This window comes from Helicoverpa zea, chromosome 23, assembly GCF_022581195.2.
Source record: "Helicoverpa zea isolate HzStark_Cry1AcR chromosome 23, ilHelZeax1.1, whole genome shotgun sequence".
Lineage (NCBI taxonomy): Eukaryota > Metazoa > Arthropoda > Insecta > Lepidoptera > Noctuidae > Helicoverpa > Helicoverpa zea.
Genome location: NC_061474.1, coordinates 620,007 through 643,557, shown reverse-complemented (window position 1 = coordinate 643,557; position 23,551 = coordinate 620,007). Strand labels below are relative to the sequence as shown.

Here is a 23,551-nt window from a genome sequence, read left to right as displayed (position 1 = left end):
GTAAACTTATTGAGGAAACCTTTCGTCGTCGTTTCAGCCACTTGTAAGACGTCCACTGCTGGACAAAGGCCTCCTGGTGAAGTCTACTTACACGTAAGTACATGAAGGACCTAATTGTTCTAGGTACGATGTGTGCACTAGTTATCTGTTCGAAGACAATGGTAAACTGTGTTTGGGTTTATGTGTTCTAGCTGTATTGCCGTAAATATTGAATTGTTCAGATATTCTATGTCGAACTGACTCTATTGGAAGATAGTTTAGAATTGCTTAATTTTAACTTCAAAGATCTAAAAAATAGATTTTAACAAGCTGCTAAAATAGAAGTCACTCACTTAAAAGCATTTATCAAAAAAAGCCAAACCAGCACCTCTCGTATGTCAAAATTTACATAGGACCGGATCACTTCCTCTGTTTTTGAGAAGAAAAACTGACACAACAAACTCCCCAGTTACAGCAGTAGTCAGGCAGTTTCTCTTAGCATACTCTACAAACACATGCGAAGTGTAATCACATCCGCTGTAAATAATTTAACACGAGCTCGTCAACACACTTTTACTAATTGATCGTGACACCTGCCTTACTTGAACCTATGCTACTTTAGGGCGTTGCCCTTTTCTTTCTAACACCAATTACATAGAGTAACTAGGTAAGCTGAAGTTGAGTGGTTAAGTTTGTGCCTACTGACCGCGTTATACATATTCGTTAGCCCTAGAAAACTTGACTCTTTTCGTTTCTAGTGAAGTTTGTATTGACCGCGTTGTTCCTTTGCACTAGAAAACTTGATAACACTGCTCTCCTTAAGAAGAAACCAAAGAAGCACTAAATTGCTCACTTTCATTGCTAATACTTAACATAGTGTAGTGAATTTTCCTGTATACCACCAGAATGTTAAGTTCGATTTCTTCACTTTCCTTTCGATTTTCTCTAAAGATGCCAACTTAATACTTTCGCATTCAGTTACCTGTGGATTTCTTGGAATAACCTAAAGTAAAAACTTGGTAACCTACTGCGTAAACAGCCAAAAAAAGCTTGATTGAGAGGGCGCAAAATATATCAATCATTTTCACTGTATTAAAATTATTCTGAGATTGTAACTCGAGTTGAAGCATTTGATCGAAACTAGGTACTCCACGCATCAGTGACACTTATAATTATGCAATACACACAAATAGTACGCATGACAACGTGCACTTTATCTCCAAGTCCGGAATATAAACAAAACGCATGTTGCATGTCGCTATCAGGCATTCCGCGTTGACACACATTAACCACGTGAACTGTACACCGATAACGGTAGATATCTTGAGATTACGCACGTATTGCTATGGAAATCATTCAGAAGAACATACTACGATATGTTCTAGAACTTCAAAACGTGAAACGTATGTCTAAACTCTTTGCAGGGGAGTTTAATGTGCCATTTCTTCATCCTGGCAAAAACACATCGACTGCAAGCAAGCAATACCTCCTATCTGACTCCGGGTGGATTTTAAAGGGGAACAATAAAAATTCCGAGGAAGGTATAATGAGATACTGAAAATCCAAGTTTTCTTTTACTAAGCATAGTATTGATTAATAAAGTTTTTTGTTTTTATTTTGAATCTAAAGGTCAATCTAAAGATCAAAATCTAAAGGTAAATCTAAAGGTCAAAAATGTCAGATAGGAGGTATTGCTTGCTTGCAGTCGACATACGAAGTGATGAGGGGTGTCTTAGGGCTGTGTTTTGTAAATTTTGTCGTTTAAAAAGTGCTATTTTGCAGCCAAGTTTGAGTTACTCTGCATGTTTGTAGACACTTGTAATCCCATCCCACAAAGTACGTATAGTTTTGCCTCTTGAATCATGAATTCCGGGCTATCAGTGTTTCGCTTGAAAACTAATGGATAACGAGAAGCATTTATCATAGCTTTGGAAAGACTCACGGGTATGATAAAAGTATCCTTAAAAAGCTTTGTCAGAAAGCTCATTACGAGAATTGCAACCTCATGAATCACCCACGTAGTACATTGTACAAAAACCAGTTTGTCATACCTTGATAACTACAAATACGAGTTTCATTGTTATTATTTATGATTGATTTTGCTTACCTAATGATCTTTCACAATGTGCGACGAATTTGGGAGTGCATTGCAATGCATTTAGTCCACCGTGTAGGCAGCAAGGTGCAGTGATAGTAGACCGAACTTTCAGTCTAGACTTTTTGAAGCTAGTTGTTTTTTCGTAGTGGGCTGTGATTGTGATATTTCGTTGAGTTATTCAGGATCGTAAGCGGCTTCGATAGTGTCGTGTAAGTAGTGTTTTTAATATTCTTTTCGAGTGTTAAAAATTCGAAACATTTAACTGTTTGTTCGTTTAAGGCTTACGCACATCGGAACTAATCGTAGATGACCCGGGATGAGTACAGGTGTGTTTAGTTGAAGTGAAAGTTTATAGGAGAAAACATGTAACAAAAATATATAATTTCTTAAAAATAACTCGTTTTGTGAAAAACTTTGATCTAAACATTACATTAAAAGCAGTCTAAACTCATTTCCTCAGCTTAGAGTCTTTAAATGTAAACTTTTGGAATATAATCCATAAAAATCGTTTCGTTAACATCAAAAGAATTTTTATTTGGCTAGAACCACTTTATGCGGTATTTGAATAGGATTGTGGAAACTGTATAAATATTTATGTTGTACGTCAATTTAAACTGTGCTAGCATACACTGAAAATCTACTAAACTATTCAACACAACCGTCTTTTAACATAAATTAATTGGGTATGATTTAAGCTGTCACCAATTTAATTCATTTTGTGTTTCTTCAATAATAGGGTTTGCCCTCAAAGTAGTAGATTTGTCACCAAAATGTAGTCACCAAACAATATAAAATCAATTCCACTATAAATTACCGAAAATCATGGAGATATGGGGTCAAGTCCCAAATGAATGGTTTTGTATGTATTATAATAGGTTTGTCCTAATAGTATTTAAGCAAACTAATTTAAAGAGATCACCAATAAATCATATATTATATCACTAGAAAATTTCATGAAGGTCTAAAAATGTATGGTGGTCGTCATCATCCTTTCAACCAAAAGAGTCTACTACTTAACTGGCCATGTGCCTCCCCCAAGGGTCTTAATTTCCACAGGTAGTATAAATATATTTAAATTAAATGTCTAGCTGAATAGTAAATAAAACACTTAATTAAAGTCAAAATAATCAATATTTATTGTTAAAAATAACAATCACTAAATAATCAGCGCAGGTTTGGATTTTGAAGGGCGCCCCCTTTTCCTTTTCTGGCCGATAAGTAGATTTTTTGTTTCTGGTGGAGTGTTGGCCAGCTTAAAGCGTATGGCTAATCCGATAATATGCTTGCACATATAATTTTTGTAAATAAAACGCAGGGCAGTTGCATTTTCCATGTATCCAATCAATATTGTGCGGTAGACCCACTCTCCATTTGCTGAACCATTGAACTTTATAGTCATCAAAATCAATCTCCCTTTCCTTCCTCTTCCCTTTGAACATATTTTCATTAAAATTATAAACTGATGTATTAAATTGGTAACGAATACATTATTTTAATAACTGAATGAAATAAAATGTAACTGCTGTATTGATGACAAAATAACAAATAAAAAGGAGTCGCAGTCAGGGATCGATTAATCGATTTATTTGGTGACAGATCTACCATTTTGAGCACCAAGCTATTATTTAAGTAATATAACTATTATTATACGAACCAAGTTTATATTCATGTAATGCACTACAATTTTATTGGTAATCCATCTCATATTTTACAAATTATATTAACAATAATTTGGTAATTCATACCTGGGAACACTCTTTGTTTATCTGAGAACGAAAATATTTCGTGGCGATAGATCTATTTATTAGGTGATACAACTTGATGACAGATATAAATTTTGGTGACAAAAAATATAGTTCCCAAATTAATTCATTTATGATTGCCAAAATAACTTCATTATTTATCAATAAAAAAAATATATAAATGGTTCTCTTCTTTTAAAATAACAAAAAAACTAATTATCAGATCCCATTCTAAACCCTTTATTGGATGGAGGAACGTATCTGTCAGAATGTCATCAATCATTCATCATTGAAAATGGGTTTCATTGCCTTATTAACGTTGCATTGTTAACGACCTTATTTTCTATCTGTTAAAAACTATCCATTTATGAGATTACTAGCTGGTGCCCGCGACTTGGTCTGCGCAGGTTTAGTATTTCGAACAATATGTTTACAAATTGTAGCCTATGTGTTATTCTGATGTATAAGCTATATTATTGTAAAGTTTCATTAAAATCCATTCAGTAGTTTTTGCGTGAAAGAGTAACAAACATCCATACATACAAACTTTCGCGTTTATAATATTAGTAGGATTCTTAACTTCTTTTAAATCTGAACATCCCAATATGTAATTATGATTGAAACTTTGACGACGTAAGTAAATTAAGTAAAAGACTTACAGTACCTGACCATAATGCTGTCAAAAATCTATTAAAATGAGAATGTGAGAACCAAAATTTGTTAGATTTTTTTCCTAAAATCCTATATGGATTCAAACCATCAGTCAACATGTCGTGTGCTCTCACTTCCCTATACTTGTGTAACAAGTGTTCTATTTCAAAACATGCCATTAATAAACCTGTCATCACCTACTTAAATAGCGGTTTCTATATTAACTACTGATATAAATAAACAAAATCTTTTATAACACTAGCTGTGGAAAGGTTGGATTTAGGTTGAATTAGGAGAAAATTACTTACGACGACAAAATTACTATTTCAGTACCTAATTATAACTCATTGAAAATAAAAATCATTATAGTCAAGAAGTTCATCTTTAGTACCTGATGGACCCTAACAGAAAATCACAGACTGTCCCTCCAGTTTGCTATAAGACTGAGTGCTAAATTATCACAGGTTCTAATAATGAAACATCATTAATCAGACTCCTTTTAATAATACAAGCTAGAAGGAAACATAAGTCTATCTTAGAACATGTGGCTTAATGGCATTCGGAAGAATATGATGTCCCGAGAAAACTACTTTTGCCAAACATAAAATAAATCTAATTCGGTATAATACGCGCACGGCAACAAACTCGGATAGTGATCATGATTTGATGTACTTACGTCTATGTATAAATATATCTGTGTTAGGTGGATATCATCGGTGTTAGTACAAGTGGTAAATGAACGGCCCTTGCGCTGATGGCCTTTGTGAGTGCCTGTTGGTGGGTGGTGCAAGAGAGGGAAGGTAGCGGGACGGGGTGTATATAATATTTTTTTAGCTATCACCAACATTAATTGAAATCCTGTAGGTAATTCTGATTTAAATTCAAATTACCGCAGAGAATAAGTACCTATGTTTTGCAAGTGAGTTCTAAAACTGTCCAAATAGTTTTATTTGCACCTTACAAAGTGGTCATGATAATAAAAAATAAAGTTAAGTGATCAACCTATGAAGAAATATGTTTCTTTCGGTAATTTTATTGATTGAATGGAACGAATATTTAAATACAACATACCGCTAAAATACCACTACAGTAAATCAAAATAATTTTCCTATCTAGAAGAGTTGTTAATTATGTAAGTAATTTAAACTTGGACCACACGTCAAGCATCGCCGCTACGTATGTGTGCGTCCGAGTTCATTCACCCGTTGCCTCTATTTCTGTTAGAAGGGAGCTAATATTCCCCGAGAAAGCTCCCATAGCCACGACCTTGATAATACCTTTCTTAAAGTGCATGTCATTAAAGCAATTTGATGGTCCAAACTGATAATTTTGTTCAATTCACCTTGTAAGGCAGATGATGATTGGGTGGAATTTCTTAGGGTCATGATGAGGTAAAAAATGGAGTGTTGATTTCGAAATGGCGGGAATGGTTACCGAATTTTGTTAGTGTCACTGAATATAAAGTCTAAGGTTTTCTTTAAAAAAAAGTGTTTCGTTTAACTTATATGCAGCCACCAAGAAAACTGCCATAGCATTTAAAATAAAATTTCAGTTTCTCCTAACCTCAATGTGACTAACGCAATACGTGAAAGTGTGTTGAATATAACGTAACACGTCTGAAATACTAAAAGGATATTCTAATGTCTATGTACACAATAGTCTAGCTAGGACATTAGGCGTGACTGTTTGCCTTGTATCTTATTTGAATACGTGCTTACCACCGTTATGCAATTTATAATAATTATGTAAATTTTGAACCGCAGTAGTACGATATTTTAATTAACTACTTTGCATTAATTCAATAACGATTTTTCAGACCTTTTCCTTAACAAAAAATTCTTATTTCGTGTTACTGTCTAAATATTTTCTACTAGGTTATTGAGTTAGCTTAATTTCCCAAAACTGCTGTACCTCTACAGAAATTAACAATCTGCTGTTCTTGTTTCAGATAAATCATGAGCCAGAAGGTGTCCCGCAAAACAGCGGTCAGTGAAGAAAAAGAAAAGGTACAGTCCATTCTAGAAAATCTATTACAACAAACTAATTCCTTACACATTGTCTTCATACAAATTCTTTACGGAAGCCATTGTACGCGGCTCTATCTACTAATCTTGTTCACATACCAAACAAAACCTAAGCTTAGCTACTTCCTGGTATTTCAACTTAATTAATACATTCCCCTTTTCATTCACAGAGCAATAGTCCAGTTAAAGAAATGAAAAAGAAAATGGCAGCGAACGCCGAAAAAGAAAAACAGGCTGCCGAAAAGGTAACGGACAAACCTGCAGACAAAACAGAGAAACCCGTAGAGAAGGTTGCAGAGAAACCAGCGGAAAAACCGGAGAAGAATGATAATAAGCCTGATAAAGGTGGTGACAAGAAAGCAGAGAAACAAGATAAAGCAGTAGATAAGAAAGCTGCTGAGAAACCAGACAAGAGTGCAGATAAGAAGCAGAGTAAAGAAGAAGTTAAGAAGAATGAACCACAGCCTGAGAAGAGTAAAGCAGATGCCAGCAAAGAGGATAAAACTGCAAAGGTACCTTGTTTTCCTTTTCGGATTGGCTGCGTTTTATTAATTTATATGTAGCTTTTTAAAATGCTTAAAGTATTTAAATTTGTGTAAATAGAATCAGTTTATTTTAGATTTCGGTTGAATAAAAAAAGTAAATATTTAATGAATTCTGCAGTATGGTAAAAATTCTCGTAGTTGCCATTCATTTGTATAATACCTTCCTCATTCATCAACAGATTACGCTTAATACATATAATCATCGGCAGGGATATTGAGCCCTGACCTTCACCTGCGCAGAAGCGATTTATTGGTTTATTGCCTTATGTGTACAGTGCGCAAAGCGATCCCCACTCTTCCGCCGAGAGCTCAATATCCGTGCCGATAACTTTACACACCCTATCGTTTACTCCTACACTGTTAAACACCTTGTTCCAACCATCATTGTCCTATCTATCCTTTCCGAATCCTGTTCTCAACTATAGACCTTGGTAAATGACAAAAGCAGTTTGGTATACCTTCCTGAAACCTGACTCTTTTAAATGCTGTTTATTTTATATGCGCGCAAAATCCTCTTTCTGTACATACCTGTAAAAACATCAACAACTATAATCATGCTTTGCTTTTGGTACAATCAAAATTTAAAAATTCCAGCCAGCAGAAAAATCGGACGCCAAAAAGCCAGAACCTACTAAGACAAAACAGAACGGGCGGGGCCTAGCTCACAATGGCGTTTCAGACGTCACACTGGGTACGAACGGGACCGATGACGTTCTCAACGGAACGGTGAGTGCGGACTCGGAGGACGATGACGTAATGCTCGTCATTGATGACAACGACCAAGACGATTTGTTCCCGGAGCTGACATACGAAGATACGTCTGACGGGGATTGTTTCGAACTGCCGACGCCGGAGAACGGCCCCAGTAGGAGTCTCACGCGCCGATCGCAGGTACCTTTATTCGGTACCTGTTGTGCTTTCTTCGTTTTTCTTTAATCGTTTTTTTTTATTTTTTGATTGGATGTTTTAGTCGATTTTTTATTCAGATTTTTGGAATAGTAAATCGATTAAATGAGAGTGTGATAGTAACATTGATGGTTGGTGCAGGTCCTTTAATCTACTAAACCGATTTCTGTCGTTTCATGTGACAGTACCGTCAGAAACTTTATATTTTTCATAATTTGAAATACTAGAGTCACATTCCTAGAGGTGTATGATGATTTTTTTTTCTTAGAAAATAGTTGATTATTTTGGTTTCTGGTGATAATTTCGTTTTGTGGTGTCATTTTGTGTTCATTTCTTACTGCGAACTGGCAATTACCACCCAAATATATTAATTTATCATGGTAGTTACTGCATGTGAATAAATTTTGGTGTTGCCAGTTCATCAGTAAGTCCCATTGTTTGTCCATCCCCTAACTAAACTAATAGCGTTGTTGGTAAAGGTGAAAGCGACGCGAACCCCCGAGACTCCCCGCCCCGCGTCCGACAAGCCGGACAAGGAAGCGGACGAAGTAAGTCGCGGCATTCTATGTGTATGTCACGGAGGAGTGGACGAATGAGTGCTCGGTGTACTTTAATATAAGCTGCATTCGGCATGTTGTGAAAATATGTTCGTCTTTGTAGACATGACGACTTGTTAAACTTTCTTTATATGACTAAAAGACGGATTATTAAGAATCAATTTATGTAATCCTGTCAATGTGATATCCTGCAAGTTGTGCCCAGTCTTAGTTGTGTAGTATTTTTGACATCAGAATATCTGTGAGCAATGTCTTTTTTACCCGTCTACGCCAAAAGGGTAGAGAGGATATTTTTTAACATGCCAGAGGGTTATTTTTTAACATGTTTAATAAGAATCAATACTGAAGAGATTGGATTCTTATTGCAATAAGACAAAAGTTTTGACCTATATTGACTGTCAGACTGCAGCACATGGACACTTCATTTGTTGACTTCTCTGTGTTATGAATATATTTTTATGAGTGTGGCAATAAATGCATTTACAAAGAATTAAGTTTAAAATTATAAATAGGGTGTTTAGATGAAGAGCAGCTAGACAAAACCTTGACATTCTAGACCTAGACACATTTATGTGTAAAAAATTGAGAAAAATACTGTTATCTAAATCTATATTAAGATTAAAATCAGATTAAAATTTTTATGACTACTTACCATCTTATTTATACATAATAACTTATTCAAAATATAATAAATTCAATAGTTTATAAATGTAATTTTCTGATAATATACTAAATCTAGTGCAAATCACGGTATTCCTAAAATTTGCCTCTAATACTGTAAATAGCATTATAATTTCCACACTCATAGAGCGCCGCTGTGCATATTTGCACAGCTAACATGCAGCACAATGTGTGTTAACTTGCACATATTTGTACTAACACCACTGACCTAATTGTGTATTATGATAATTTACTGTAAATATAATGTACATAGTGATATATTGGTGAAGAGATTTCATACAGGTTGTTTAGGGTTGAGGATATTTTTTATGGACATACTGAAAACATATTACTCACTTGCACATTTATAAACTTTCAATTTGAACTCGTTTTTTGATCAATCATAATTACACAACTATTTCTTAACAAACTCTTAATCACTCTCTCACTTATTTTACAAAATTTAATGCATGGGCAACGATAAGATTCATGCATGGGTGTCTAAACACTGGGACTTCACTACAAAGAACAACTACAATCATGATAGACATTGTCCACTCCGTATTTTATACTCAAAACTTACCAATAAAATGTACACCCCGTCGAAGTTGAAACGACGCGCCCCATTACCGCTACATAAATTGCAGTACACCATAACATATGCACACTTAAAATGCTGTACCCACTACTGCGCGTCATTTCAGCTAAGACAAGATAGGTAGCATAATACACTCCAAAAACACACGCAACACACTGCATTAGTTATTAGGTACCGTTTATGTAGATGTATATAGTTTTACATAAATTATGTACCTATCGATATGGGCCTCAACGCCCGAAATAAATAAACAAATTCTCAAACGATTCCTCCCCACCATTTTCAGCCCAAAGACAAACTGTTGAAACTCAAAGAGGACACAGCACCACCCACAGACCGCCGCCTTCGTTCTTCCAATTCGCCTAAACCCCAGGAGGGTAAGAAGCCAGACCCCAAGAAGGACTCCCCGAAGAAATCCCAGGATGGACTGGAGAAGGTGGATGAGAAAGATGAGGATGCTGCGAAAGAGGATAAGGAGAAGGATGATGTGGTGGAAGTTACGCTTGAAGTGCCTTCTAATGAGGGTAAGTTATTGTTATAACTAGATTATGTAAATAATTTGCTGTAACGTCACTATGGCTTATTCAGCCATAAAAGAAAGAGCTTGCGGCACTAATAACCGCATAGACAAGCACTGCCACAACCATCTGACCTAGATGCTCTGTGGCCAATGATGATGAATGTAACTATAAGAATAGGAATAGTTTTTGTGATAGAATTATGTTGGAATCGGAAAGGAGTGAATTAATGTTTGCATAACACAAACATTGTCTAATTGTACATTGGGCTTGTGGATTACAATTTCAATCAGGTTTCTAACCATTGGAAACATTGAAATCATAAATTTTTGAATTAATCTTCCTAGTAACATTAAAATCATTAGGTTTTATTTGTAAAGTTCATTTATATTATCTTTATTTTCCCTCTACTTACCACAATTATGAACCTATTTGTAAATAGCATAGGGACGGTTTACAAACCGCGAAAATTCATTTTTTGCTTTTTCTGTACAGGACGAAAACTTATTCAAAGAATTCAATATCACACAAACTTATTCAATATCTATTTCTGCCTCCCAAAATGTTTATTTTTACAAAAAGTTTCGACTGGAATTTAAAAAATGGAAAGTCTATATTCCAAAAATAAATCACACCTTCATCTCCCCTAGCACATAAGCCATGGGATACGTTAACGTTATGTGTAGTGTGACGTCACGTTGCAGGCGAGGAGTCCCGCAAGCCGGACACGAACTTCTCCAAGTCCCGCGTCAAGGTGTCGCCCTACCGCCGCAGCATGAGGCTTGCTGACCAGACCAACACCTCGCTGCAGGCTAATTATACTGGTGAGAATAATTTATTTACTTACTATTTGTTAGTTTCACTCTCGTCTCGGGAAATTTCTGGTTGTTTTCTGCTTCTCGTAAAGAAATTCAGTATATCCTGTGATAACCAGGGAAAAGTCTAATTCTAAAAAATCATCCAATGATAGAGTGTTTGACTTTTAGACACTGTTTAACCAAGGAAAGAATATTTTTGACTTTGGTCCAGTATACCTCCATAGAAATCTTACCTTAGCCTTATCTTACGCTTTACAATGCACCTCGTTCCAAGGGAACTTTCTCGTGAATTGGACTAACTGTCTTCACCTTACAGGTTGACCATTGCTTCTTCTTTCCAGTCAAAATATTGTAATTATTTTCAAGATTGCGTGTTGTGCAAATAAATAACAAAATAAACTTATTTTCATCTTATGCTTTTATTACACACTAGCTTTTGCCCGCGACTTCGTTCGCATGGAATAGTGACTTCCGGCATATTTTTGGTTTGACCAATAGATGGCGCTATATGTCCGGAATATTTTTTTTTTTTTTGAAATAAAAACTATCCTATGTCCTTTCTCAAGTTCCAAACTATGTCTGTACCAAATTTCACACAAATCGGTTCAGTAGTTTAGGCGTGAAGAAAAGACAGACAGACAGACAGACAGACAGAGTTACTTTCACATTTATAATATTAGTTAGGATTTCCTTCACTACTTATTGCCATACTCCTATATTAATATTTTTCTTTTGATTTTCTAGGCAACAACACAACAATGGAGATGGACATAACGGAGACATCCTCATTCCTCGAAGACGCTCCTCTAGACGACAGCTCGTACCTGCGCGGGCTCCGCAGCATCCGCGGCCGCTCGTCCTACAAGCAGCTCAAGGAGATCACTCTCAAACACGTCGCGGCTAACAGGAGTGTGCGGTCCAATGCTGGCGCTAGTGGTGAGGACATTTTAAATTATTATAGTGGTTTTCGTAGTACGTTTTGTCTTCTGGTATCCGTAAAAAGATAAAAATCCTCTATAAGTAAATGATTTAAAACAAAAAAAAAGAATTGGTCGTTAGTTTGCTCAGCTTCTGGTATTTCTGAACTATTACATAGTGTATGAAAGTTAGGTTTATAATACTAAGTGGTAACTAGAGATTGGAGAGTGTGATTTATTTACCAAAAAATAACTTAATTAGCGAGGGCGCGAAGAATATATAGTATTGCATTGCCGTTTGCCGGTCCCAAGATGGCAGTAGGCCCCACATGCTCGTAAACATAACAGCAGTGCGCGTGATGCCTTATATATGTTACCGTAAGATTACAAACATCGTTAGATTACAATCTATCTCGAGAGATTGTAAACTGTCGAATTATTGTGAACCGTAACATCTGATTGCAATTTAACGCATTATTTTTCGCTATATTATAATCTATCGATGAGAAATTGTCAAATTGTCAACTGTCCGAAAGCTCTCTCTGATTGGTCAGTCTTTTTGTAAGATCGACCAATCACGACCAGCCGTTCTGTTCCCATGGAGTTCCCGTAGAGTTAGGAATGAAATAGAGGTGTCAGTTAAATAAAATAAATGCTCTTCAAAAATTCTTCAAGTATTAAATTTATATAAAAATAACTCTTATAAAAATACAGTTAGGTATTTTGTCTTCAAATACAAACTAATATTTAAAAATAAAATAAAAGGGGTGCTAATTAAACAGGCTTCTTTTTAATATCATTATTCGCCCCCAAAAATGTATGTTGCCTTCTAAATTACTAAGTCAGCCACAATTAATAAAGCGTCGAGCATCTAAATAATACTATCTTAGCCACGAGTTATCTTCCACTCTAAATACAACTCAGCATGATGGTTATTTTTTTGCATCTAAATTTGTAGCATGCATTCTAACAGTAAACTTCTTCAATACTATTAAATGACATCATAAAAATATTTATTTACCTTCTAATTTTTTAACTCGTACCTACTGAGTTTTTTGTTTAAAATATAACACATCCCATATTAATTGACCCAGCATGGAAGTAAGCATGCAACATGCAGCAAGCATAACTTCTGTCACGGCTCCGGCGCTGCGGGGCTCCGGCGGTCCCATGCGAGCTTATCGTCGCAGATGGTTTTCACGCTCACCACCGCAGCTTCGGCTTGCTGGCCGGCAGAGCCGGCCAGCCTCAGCCGCGGCGGCGAGCGCTGAAACTACCTGCGCCTCAGCTCGCAGGCCGCCTCGCCCCTCCGCGCCTACGCGGTTTTGAATTGCACTCTAGGGGTAGGGCAGACAAGACTACGTGGAGTCGGTTTTGCAGCGATTCGTTTTCGTCACTAACTTCAATTTTTTATACAATTTTTAATTGTGTGTAATTTGAGTCTTAAAAATTAAGTACAATTTTTGATTTTATAAAAAATTAAACCGTCACTTATTTTTGCACGTCAAAGAGCTGTGACACCGGGAGTTGCAAAGAACATTGTCTTTTTTGACGTTCTACCAATCAGCGCGCAAGATGCATTCCGTTCTACGCCAGTTGACAATTTGACCGCTCTACATCGCTCTCGATCTTACAAAAAGACTGACCAATCAGGGAGAGCTTTCGGACAGTTGACAATTTGACAATTTCTCATCGATAGATTATAATATAGCGAAAAATAATGCGTTAAATTGCAATCAGGTGTTACAGTTTACAATAATTCGACAGTTTACAATCTCTCGAGATAGATTGTAATCTAACGATGTTTGTAATCTTACGGTGACATATATATTGCTATACTGATAATGTGATTGTTTGCTGTATAAACAATAAAAGTTTTGTAATAAACCCGTTACATTTATATGTTTCTTCTATTCCAGTAACATCCCCCCTGTCAGACGCCACCTCCCGCCCCACAGGCACAGTAGTAGGACGCAAGCGCAAGCCGGAACACGATGACGTAGAACAAGCCACCGAGGCCACCGAGCACGGCGCCAGCAAGCGCATGCGAGTGCTGGACAGGCTGGCGCAGCCCTTCCGCAGGGCCACTGTGCAGAGACGGAATGCTCCGGTAAGTGGCACCAAGTGTACATTACTTGATGTAGAACTAATTGAGTAACCAGGGGCTGATTGTCCAATCACCAGATAACTTTTATCTGAAGAATAAGTTTGAAGTTTTGGCAGCTTTTGTATAGAAAATATGTCAAACCGCCATATTTATTCCTCAGTTAGAGGTTATCTAATGATTGAACAATCAGCTCTAAGTCAAACACAAACAGGGGTAGGCACGAATAAGTACCGCGGCAGGTAACACGCCGGGCCCTGACAACTAAAATTAATTATTATGACCCGGCTTCATCTCGCTTTCAGAACAAAATCAGTTAATCTAATCGAAGTTTTTAGCATTCTTAATAACATGTCGAATGATAGAATTTAGCTGTTTTAAATATTTTTTTATTTGATTGGTATGTTAATTATTATATTGCATTTAAATTTTTTCCTAAACATAATATTTTGTTCCACAGATCGTAGGCATCAACACAGACTTACCTCTCTGCGCTCCAGTAGCATCCCCCGAGCCCTTCGACCCCGAGTGCCTCAAGGCGTCAACTTCCACCCCCGCCGCCCCCGCCCCCGCCCCCACCGACCCCATCGCCGTGCCGCTGGCCTCCACGCAGGACAACAAGCGCTGTGTCATCATGTAAGGGGGAGGTATGTTACATCTGGCTTTGGATAGCTATATATGAGAAGTATACTGAGGTTTTATCTGATCTGTGGATTTCAATAACGTATCTACCTGTTGGTTTGCTTACTAAAGATTGAATTGTACTATTTACAAAACACTACTACTACTCACTCAGCTGGTACTCGGCTGCATTCGGTTAAACTGGAAGACGACCATAATGTAGTTGGCAAAAGGCTAGGTAGATGTCAAGTTATATATGTCAAATGCCTGTCTAGTAGGCAGGCAAATCAACAATAAGACAATTTAAAGAACTTCTTCACGAGTCTACTTTATCAATATCAGAGCGATGTGGTAAAGATTCGCCGGTGAACTTTATGAAAGCTCAAACTACAGTTTCACTCATGAATGCAATCTACAGAATATCTACCTGAGAAAATATTCAAGTTTTACGTAAGCCAGATAATAATGCCTTAGAGGGGATATATGAAGAGAATTTTATCAAAGTAAGAAGTTGTATCATAGAGGACTCGTTTGCGAAGATATGAAGTGACAAATATTTTGCATTTTATGCACTCAGTTACGTACAAAGACGTATTTAAAGATAGTAAATAGACTATCTAAATATAGCTTAAATGTATTATTTATAATACTATTGCTTAATAAATCTATTCCTCACTATTTAACATGTTTGAAATGAAGTTTGGATCTTGATTTGTTAAGTAAATGTGTATTATGAATAAACACTGAAGCTTAGATAAGTTTTATAACAAGTGTGTGAGAAATATTTGTACCCTTATATCAAACAATGAGTGTTTTCTCCTTATAAACGGCATAGGGTCACTTCGACGCTAAAAGCCGTCGTCCGATTTGTAAGTATTGTTCTTGGAGTCTGTTTTGTGCTATAATTTATAAAAAAAAAATATCTACAAATTAGTCTAAATCATGGTTGTAAGAGTGTACGAAATTAGATCAATTTTATCAATCACCTGATTTCTCTCAATTGTGTTTATGTAATAATCACAAACCTACCGGCAATTTGATTGTGTTGATGTATTATATTTTAATAATCAAAATCAGAGTGAAATGTACCTTTCTGTAGCTAGGTACACAATTCTCTTTTTGAGAGATCGGAATCGGTCAGTCATTTGTTGGCTTAACAAGTTCTACTATAAATTCAATTATTATATAATTTGAAAGACTTTCTTGTAGTCTATTAAAATCACTACTTGATTCTCATATATCTTGTCAATGGGAGAATCAAATTCTGGCTCAAAACAGACTCCATTGTAAAACAAATCAAACTACATAAAACTGTAATATAGTAAATAGATATATGATGATTAGATGTAAAAGACAAGTATATAACGGCAATGTTTTGTACATAATATTATTATGTATGTGTGGTTTCACTTGCAAAATTATTTTATCGTTTTATCTACTGACTTTATATTGGGCATGTTGGGGACTACAAATTAGTTCATGCAACAAGGCAAGAATCGTGTCAAAAATAAACTCAATTTTGTGGATTTCATCTCAGCATGTTTTAGATGCTGAATTAATCTGCAAAATTCAATTTATTTTTAAAATAATTTTAATTGTGGTCTTCGCGAATAATTAAAATGTACAATGTTATATTATAAAATTTATCAAAATAATGCCTTGTCCTTAATGTGGTTTCAAAAATGTATGTTCATTTCTAGTCCTAAACATGTCCAAGTGTGCTAGTTTAATACTTAGGTAATGAAACTGTAAATATATGGTTTCAGGAATTCTATTTTTATTATTGAACATTACTATAAGGCTACCCAAAGAATGAACAATTATTATGTTCCCAACATATTGTGCATTTTTTAATAAACTTCAATCATACAAATATACAGGATTTTTTATTTTAAAAACGTTAGAAGGTACTAACAAATCATCCTTACGTTATTTAGTTAATCATTTTTATGATATTACCACTCCTGAAATTAATTTTCGTGCTTTTTTTTCAGTCAGTTTCATCCTATAAAATGTTTTATTATTTTCTCTCATGACAGTAGAAATTAGAACCACCGAATGATTGCCATCAGACCACTATACTTCGGCCGTTCAGAGAATGCGTTCCTGACACCTATCAGTTAGTCACGACTAGTGATGGGCACAACATAACACTGAGTTCGTTACCGTTCCTTCAAAATGAACCGCCGCATTATTTTAAGATTATTTTCGTTTTAAATTGGCGGAATCATTTGTTTTATATTTTAGTTATTTAAGTGGAAACCAAAAAAAGGTAATATTCATATAATAAAATTGTTTTATTTATTCTTTGTTACAAGTACATTGAATTGAATGTGCGAACAGAATATTAATCAGACTCCGATTTGCTTGAGGAGGTGGTGTCTTCATCATCATCTTCGCCTACATGTATAATTATATTATTATCAATAACAGAATCAATCCTGATATCTCGGTCTAACAAAAGCCGGGTAATCAAATAAAAACAGATCGAAAACACTTGAAAAACGTGGTCTATGCGCACGAAACGACAACGGACGACTGTTTTAGCGTCACAAAATGGCGGCCCATAACGCCATTTGGGGTTACCATTTTTAATCTAAGTATAAAAATGCGGTTTGGTCATAGTTTTATTTTTATATTTCATAAACGTTATAATTAAGTCTTATAGTCCATTATTTTCCAATTCTTAAAAAGAAAATCAAAACGTATTATTTTATATTATAACTGTATAAGAACAGATTACGATACTTGCCTGTTATTTTTAGCACAGCACTACAAAATATAAACCGCTGACATAACCTTGTAATAGCGCAGTATAGATTTAGAAAAATATTGTTTACCAAGTTATTTGACACTCAGTTTGGCACAAAATTATAACATTCATTGATTATTGATATAATAATGTTGTTTTAATGCTCCTCAATTGTTAAAACGGTAAACAACCAGCAAAAATATTTTTATCGTAACTGCAACGCCATTGCAAAGTTACGTCGTCAGTTCAATCGCGACGTGTCAGGAACGCATTCTCTGAATGGCCGAACTATAATGTTATACCATCGCGCAATATTGTGTTCACAAAGTGACATTTATTTTACTTACAGAATATCTTCCAGAAATGATTTAGTGTTTTTTTTGCTTATTTCTATTTGAATGTGTGTGTCTTGAAATGTAAACTGTAGATACAAATCAGATTTTTAAATAAACTTGACCTCTATTATGTCTGTTACGTCCGAAAAGTTATTATTTTGCATCAAAAAGGCATGAAATGATGTCCTAATATTTTTTTTCGAATAAAAAAGCACTGCCGAATACAAAAAGGTTGTATAAGTGTTTCAGATTCGATAGAATTTCTATTTTTATAAAAATAGACTTAAATTAGATTGTAGTTTTTGATCGCAATAAGTATTATTACGAGTGTAGATGTGGGTGTAAGGGACAGTTTTAATACTGGTTAATTTAAATGCCTTAAAATTTAAAATTGAAAGGTTTGGTTTTAAATAAGTTTTCTCGTTGAACGAGAAAGCTAGATATTTCTAGGAAAAGCTAGAATATAGCAATAGAATTAAAGGCAGTATTTTGACTGTCCCTGCTTGTAGTGTTGTCGTTGCGTTTCAAACATTTAATGTGGTATCGATATTAATATAGAATGTTTGAACATAGATTTGATACATACCGTCAGTTGCACAAAGGTCTATTAAAGTTTCTCTAAATCTATAGCTGTCTATTTCTTTGTCAACAAGATAATAAGTGATAGCAATAGATTTAATGAAGCTTTAACTTTTATGGTGCAACCGACGGATAGTCAAGAAAATACTCTTAAGCAGAAAGCTCAATAGAACCTTTGAGGATTGTGTGTTCTATACATTTTTGATGTTAGTATGTAAAATCTATACTTTACCTAAAAGGAAGAGTGACTTCAATTTGATAAAACTTATTGTACAGAAGTAGCGAAATATTGTTTGAAACTCAACGTTGTTAGGAAATCATTGTTTTCGTTTGGCTTAGTTAAGGTCTAGTTTAGTTTAATTGAATTGTATAAAACTATAATGATTATAGAAACTGCAAATTTTGATAAATAAATCATTGCAATCCAATTTTTTGGTTTTATTTCACCCAAATTGAGCTTTTTTTCTAATTGATCATTGTAGTTTTAACACAATGCACTTAAAAATGTCAAGGGTTACATAAATCAACTTGAAAAGTTACCCTATCCCTGAGTAACGAAGGCTGTATTTCAGGCTACGGTAAGTTGTTTCGACACGGGTGAAACCACGGGAAACAGCTAGTTCCTAATATTACATTTTAGCAATCAATTGTTATTATAACTCCTATTGAATAGGCATGATGACAGTAATCAAAAATCATTAAAATAATATATTTATTAAATTAAACTTGAAGCTTGGAATATAAAACGCGCATTGTTTTCTTTATTAATAATGTGATTATTATAATATGTATTTTTATAAAATAAAATTACGAAATAAGGCAATCCGCCATGATATCTTGAACACCAATCAGAGCTCGTGACGTCATCTCTCGAAACAACTCGCGCGAAAGCGCGCGAACGTCACATTTCGTTATTGTGAACTTCCACTGCGATCTTTGTTTTTAATTAATTAATTGTTTATAACACGAGTTATGGAGCCCGGATTTATCAAGGCAAACAGCGCTAATTTGCCTAGAATTGATATCATAATGCTGGGAAAGTTTTTGGCATCAAATAAAGATTTTTGTTCAGCTGAATTTAGAAATGTTAAAACTTCCATGTAAGTATACTAGTTTAATTAAAAAACAATGAGTGATGAAACCTAACCTCGAAATAGTTATTTACATTATAAACTATGCTAGAATCTAGAGAACTATGTAATAACTTACATCAAAGCGATCTTCACAAAAATAAAGTTGTACCCTGGGCAATATTGCTTTTGAATCTCGCCTTGCAAGTCTAAGCCACTTGTTTCGTATTTTTTTATTGTGAGGAACGTACACAAATAACTTATCAGGAGTTGTTTTGGATGTGTTCTTACACTGGGGGACCCCACAACACCTATGCCCTTTCGAATTCATATTTAATAACACAAAAAACTTAATTATTTGCACGAGCGTTGTTTACTTGCGTCTTGTAATTTCAGTCGTGACGTCACAAGTGACGACATGACACTGACAAGCGTTTTCGCGCCGGATTCAAAATGGACAGAGAAAAATGCAATTATTTGATAAAAAAACTTCGCATTTTCTTAAAATTAATAATTTTTCATATAAAATAGACGTATACCTACATCATACAAAGGAATTTAAAAATTTGTCATCATGCCTATTGTGAACCTGATGAAATTCAACTATACAGTCATGGTCAACTAATTAAAGACACCCCCCGACTCGAAGTGAAACAAATAGTTATGTTACTGACATGAGCTTAAGCACGGTATAAAATGTAATGTTATTATTATTAAAACAAACATTACATTGTATTCTTTAAATCAAGGACAAAAAATATTTACTTTCTTCAATACTTTAGATTTAACGCTCTATGGAAACTGAACATTAACTTTTGTAGCGGATTCTTGGCTGGTCAGCTAATTAAAGACAGTAAAAGCCGAGTTAAGAAAAAAAACGAAAGATAGAAATAGTCGCCACAGTTTTTTTAAAAGTGAGTAAAATATTTATGAGAACACAAATTAGGTTATACTTTAGGTTCCCTTCATTAAAATTTTTCAATTTAGTCTAATCAATACGACTAAAACAAAAATTCTGGTAAGTAAAATGTTTTAGGCTTTTTTAAATAAAGTTTTGTCATGCGGATTCATTCATACCACTTGAATTGTAATAAGGACATGGTAATAAATTTATTATTAAAGATGCCTTGTTAATCTCACTTAAAAGTCAAAGTTTTGAGAACAACTGAAAACCGACGCGTAGGAAAACTTGTCCGCAAACAGACTTTACAGTGGTGTAAATAAGGAATTAGAGAACTATTCACATTATTCGATACTATTTTTTTCGTCGTCATCTGATGCTAAAAAGGACGAAAATTGTTTCTGCAGAACTTTAAGATGACAGCCGGATCGGGAAAACCTGTAGTGCATGTGTATCGGAAGATGTTACTTTTGGAAAAGCACCGCGTGTCCGTACTGTAGTTAGCGTTTTCTAACAAAGGTGAAAGTTGCTCTGAACAAATATTGAAAAATGATTTTTTTATCTGATAAAATAAAGGGATTGGATAAATTCTAAAAAAAAAATGATTTTAGTCACCTCCAAAACATGTGATGGAACTAAAGTACACCAAGAAAGTACTCAAACGTAGGAGGCGAAAATGTTATAGTGTGGGGCTGCTCGCCACTGCTTAGTGTAAGACCCTTCAGAAAGGTATTATTAAAAATAGGCGAATTCAAGTACTATAATATTTCAGAAACAAGCATATTGTTATAAACTAAGCATAATTTACCGGTCATTAGGACTTTCCAAATTAGAAAAGTTCTGAAAAATACTGCAAGAGTAGTAAAAATTACTCTTTGATCGGGCAACTTATGACGGTTTTGGTTTGGCCTATTGCAAATCCAATGAAACAAAAACTTGTAATACGCGGAAAATACCATGGAAATAAGTCGTACATGGAACGTCGATCAATTTTACACAGATTTTAATTAAGCATGGAAGAAAATTCCCTTAGCGACTTCTACAAAACTGACCGTTTGCTCGTTCAGGGATGTCGTTCTGTTATTGAGGTAAAAGGAAATAAACGAAATATAAATACTTATTGAAATGTTTAATTATATTATAGTGTAGGGAATGTTATTGTAGAAAGGTAACTTCAATAATATTAATGATTTGTATTTCTTCCTCTGAGCAAATGTAGTGTCTTTAATTAGATGGCCAGACCTCGTTATGGATCATACAGCCCGAGATTCGGATAAAGCGAAAAAAAAAATTAGTCGCGGAGGATTATTGAATATAGTCGTTAGTTTTAACATTTCACAATGCCCTTTTAAATATTTTAAAATAGAAAAGAAAGTTTCAACGGCAATCTGAAAAAAGAAATACAGATGAAAAGTCCTGGTAAGTTAAGATTCCAACAGTGTCTTTAATTAGTTGTGTCATGACTGTATATCTACTAAATAATATTTTGTTCACAAAACAACAAGTAAAGTGGATGTCGACAACTCATTACACAACTTGAGCTGCGCTTGGTATTGCCTAACAGACGCTTGCATTTTCCTCTCTTCACGAATATACCGTTTTTGTCCTCAGCATTACATTGTAAGTATATTTTATTTTCTTTTTATTACAACATTCATAAATGGGCTAATAAATAAATACACCTAGACGATTTGAATGAATCTACTTCTTTCGAGGGGTGAGTTACACCCAATGGGCAAATCAAGTTTCCAGAGGATTATCCTTATAGTCTTTTCGTTTATAAAGTAAATGAAAAAACTTGAACCATGCTTAAAATGAAGATGAGTTTATAAATGAAAAGACTATAATCAGTACAAGTTGATATACATTTATAGTCCTTGCTAGCTGGGACAGTCTCTAATTTATTGTTATTTGGAAAATCCACAAAAGGTTTCAGATTTATTAATTGTTGAAAGTTGAATAACATAACAATTTTATCATACATAGCTACCGACTTGAATGGTGTGGTATAGAAAAGCCAAAATCATGATTACATAATGTAAAAAAATAACAATACCTACCTACAATAGATAGGTAAATAAGTATAATTGCCATCCTCATGGCCACTACGTCGGTAGTGTGCTGGTATAATTATCGATAAACAATAATGATTGTCTAATATTGCAATAAGGTATCCTACGACGTACATACTTAGTCCACATTTCTGTAGCGACCTGAATACTGCACTTGTGACGCGGGTTCGATTCCCGCATTCAGAGGCAAATATTCGTGTTATGGAAATATGTAACTAATTTGTTTTTGTTATTTGAAAATACCTAATACTTATTACCTAGGCTGTAAATTATATAAAGTTGTCAAGTACCATCGTTGTCGTGAAAAAGTAGAAAATTCCCTGCATACCGTAAGGCCAAATGTATCGAAACACTAGCTTCCGCCAGCGGCTTCGCCCGCGTGGTGTGTTGATAAAAAGTAGCCTATGTGTTAATCCAGGGTATCACCTATCTACATACCAAATTTCAATCAAATCGGTCCAGCCGTTTTTGCGTGATTGAATAACAAACATACATCCATACATTCTCACAAACTTTCACATTTATAATATAAGTAGGATTATAAATTATTTTCCACCATATTTGTTACATAAATAATTTGCAAATACCTAAATAGTTTATATTTCTGATGTACAGTTAACGGTGCTTGTTTCAGAAGTTAGGTACCTATTGAAGACTAAATTACAAAGAAACATCATTTTAAAAAGAAAAACGTTAAGGCTTAGGTATAGATAGTTCAACTCAGATTTGCGCGCGGCCCTATGTGTGCGTCGGCTTGTAAATATACAACTTTCATTCGTGTGACAGTGACGTCGTCCGAGCATGACGTGTTCTCATCGCTTTTTGTTATGGGTACAGTCGTTTACGAAAATGTCTAGTTCTTCACGGAGAAAATGTTTTAAGGAGTCAGGTAGCGTTTCAAAAAAATGAAACAACATTCAAAGCTTTTTATTATTACATTTTACAGTTTATCATTATTTTTCTCATACGGCTTTTCAAATTGACATTGACAGTATCTAAGAAATAAATGAAATGAAATATCTAAGATGAATTAAATACTCCTTACATATTTTCTAGCTCGGGGTACGCGGACAATAAATAAATGTGTGGACTAAGAATGTAAAA

General features: G+C 34.8%; 1 protein-coding gene across 4 annotated transcripts in view; it reads left to right on the top strand.

Annotated features, from left to right (window-relative positions):
• LOC124641834 (neurofilament heavy polypeptide-like) overlaps window positions 1-18,832 on the top strand; it is a 33,950-nt gene extending 15,118 nt beyond the window's left edge. Inside the window, exons 2-11 of one of the 4 annotated variants that reach the window (XM_047180070.1) lie at window positions 6,419-6,476; window positions 6,665-7,006; window positions 7,634-7,765; window positions 8,425-8,493; window positions 10,047-10,284; window positions 10,983-11,102; window positions 11,841-12,032; window positions 13,933-14,123; window positions 14,578-16,816; window positions 17,783-18,832. In XM_047180070.1, coding sequence (XP_047036026.1) covers window positions 6,426-6,476; window positions 6,665-7,006; window positions 7,634-7,765; window positions 8,425-8,493; window positions 10,047-10,284; window positions 10,983-11,102; window positions 11,841-12,032; window positions 13,933-14,123; window positions 14,578-14,757 — 1,515 coding nt within the window. In that variant the 5' untranslated portion in view covers window positions 6,419-6,425 and the 3' untranslated portion in view covers window positions 14,758-16,816; window positions 17,783-18,832. Of the gene's footprint in view, window positions 1-6,418; window positions 6,477-6,664; window positions 7,007-7,633; window positions 7,931-8,424; window positions 8,494-10,046; window positions 10,285-10,982; window positions 11,103-11,840; window positions 12,033-13,932; window positions 14,124-14,577; window positions 16,817-17,782 lie in introns of all 4 variants that reach the window. The other 3 variants (XM_047180068.1, XM_047180071.1, XM_047180069.1) reach the window with 3 other exon arrangements.
• Window positions 18,833-23,551: the final 4,719 nt, after the last annotated feature.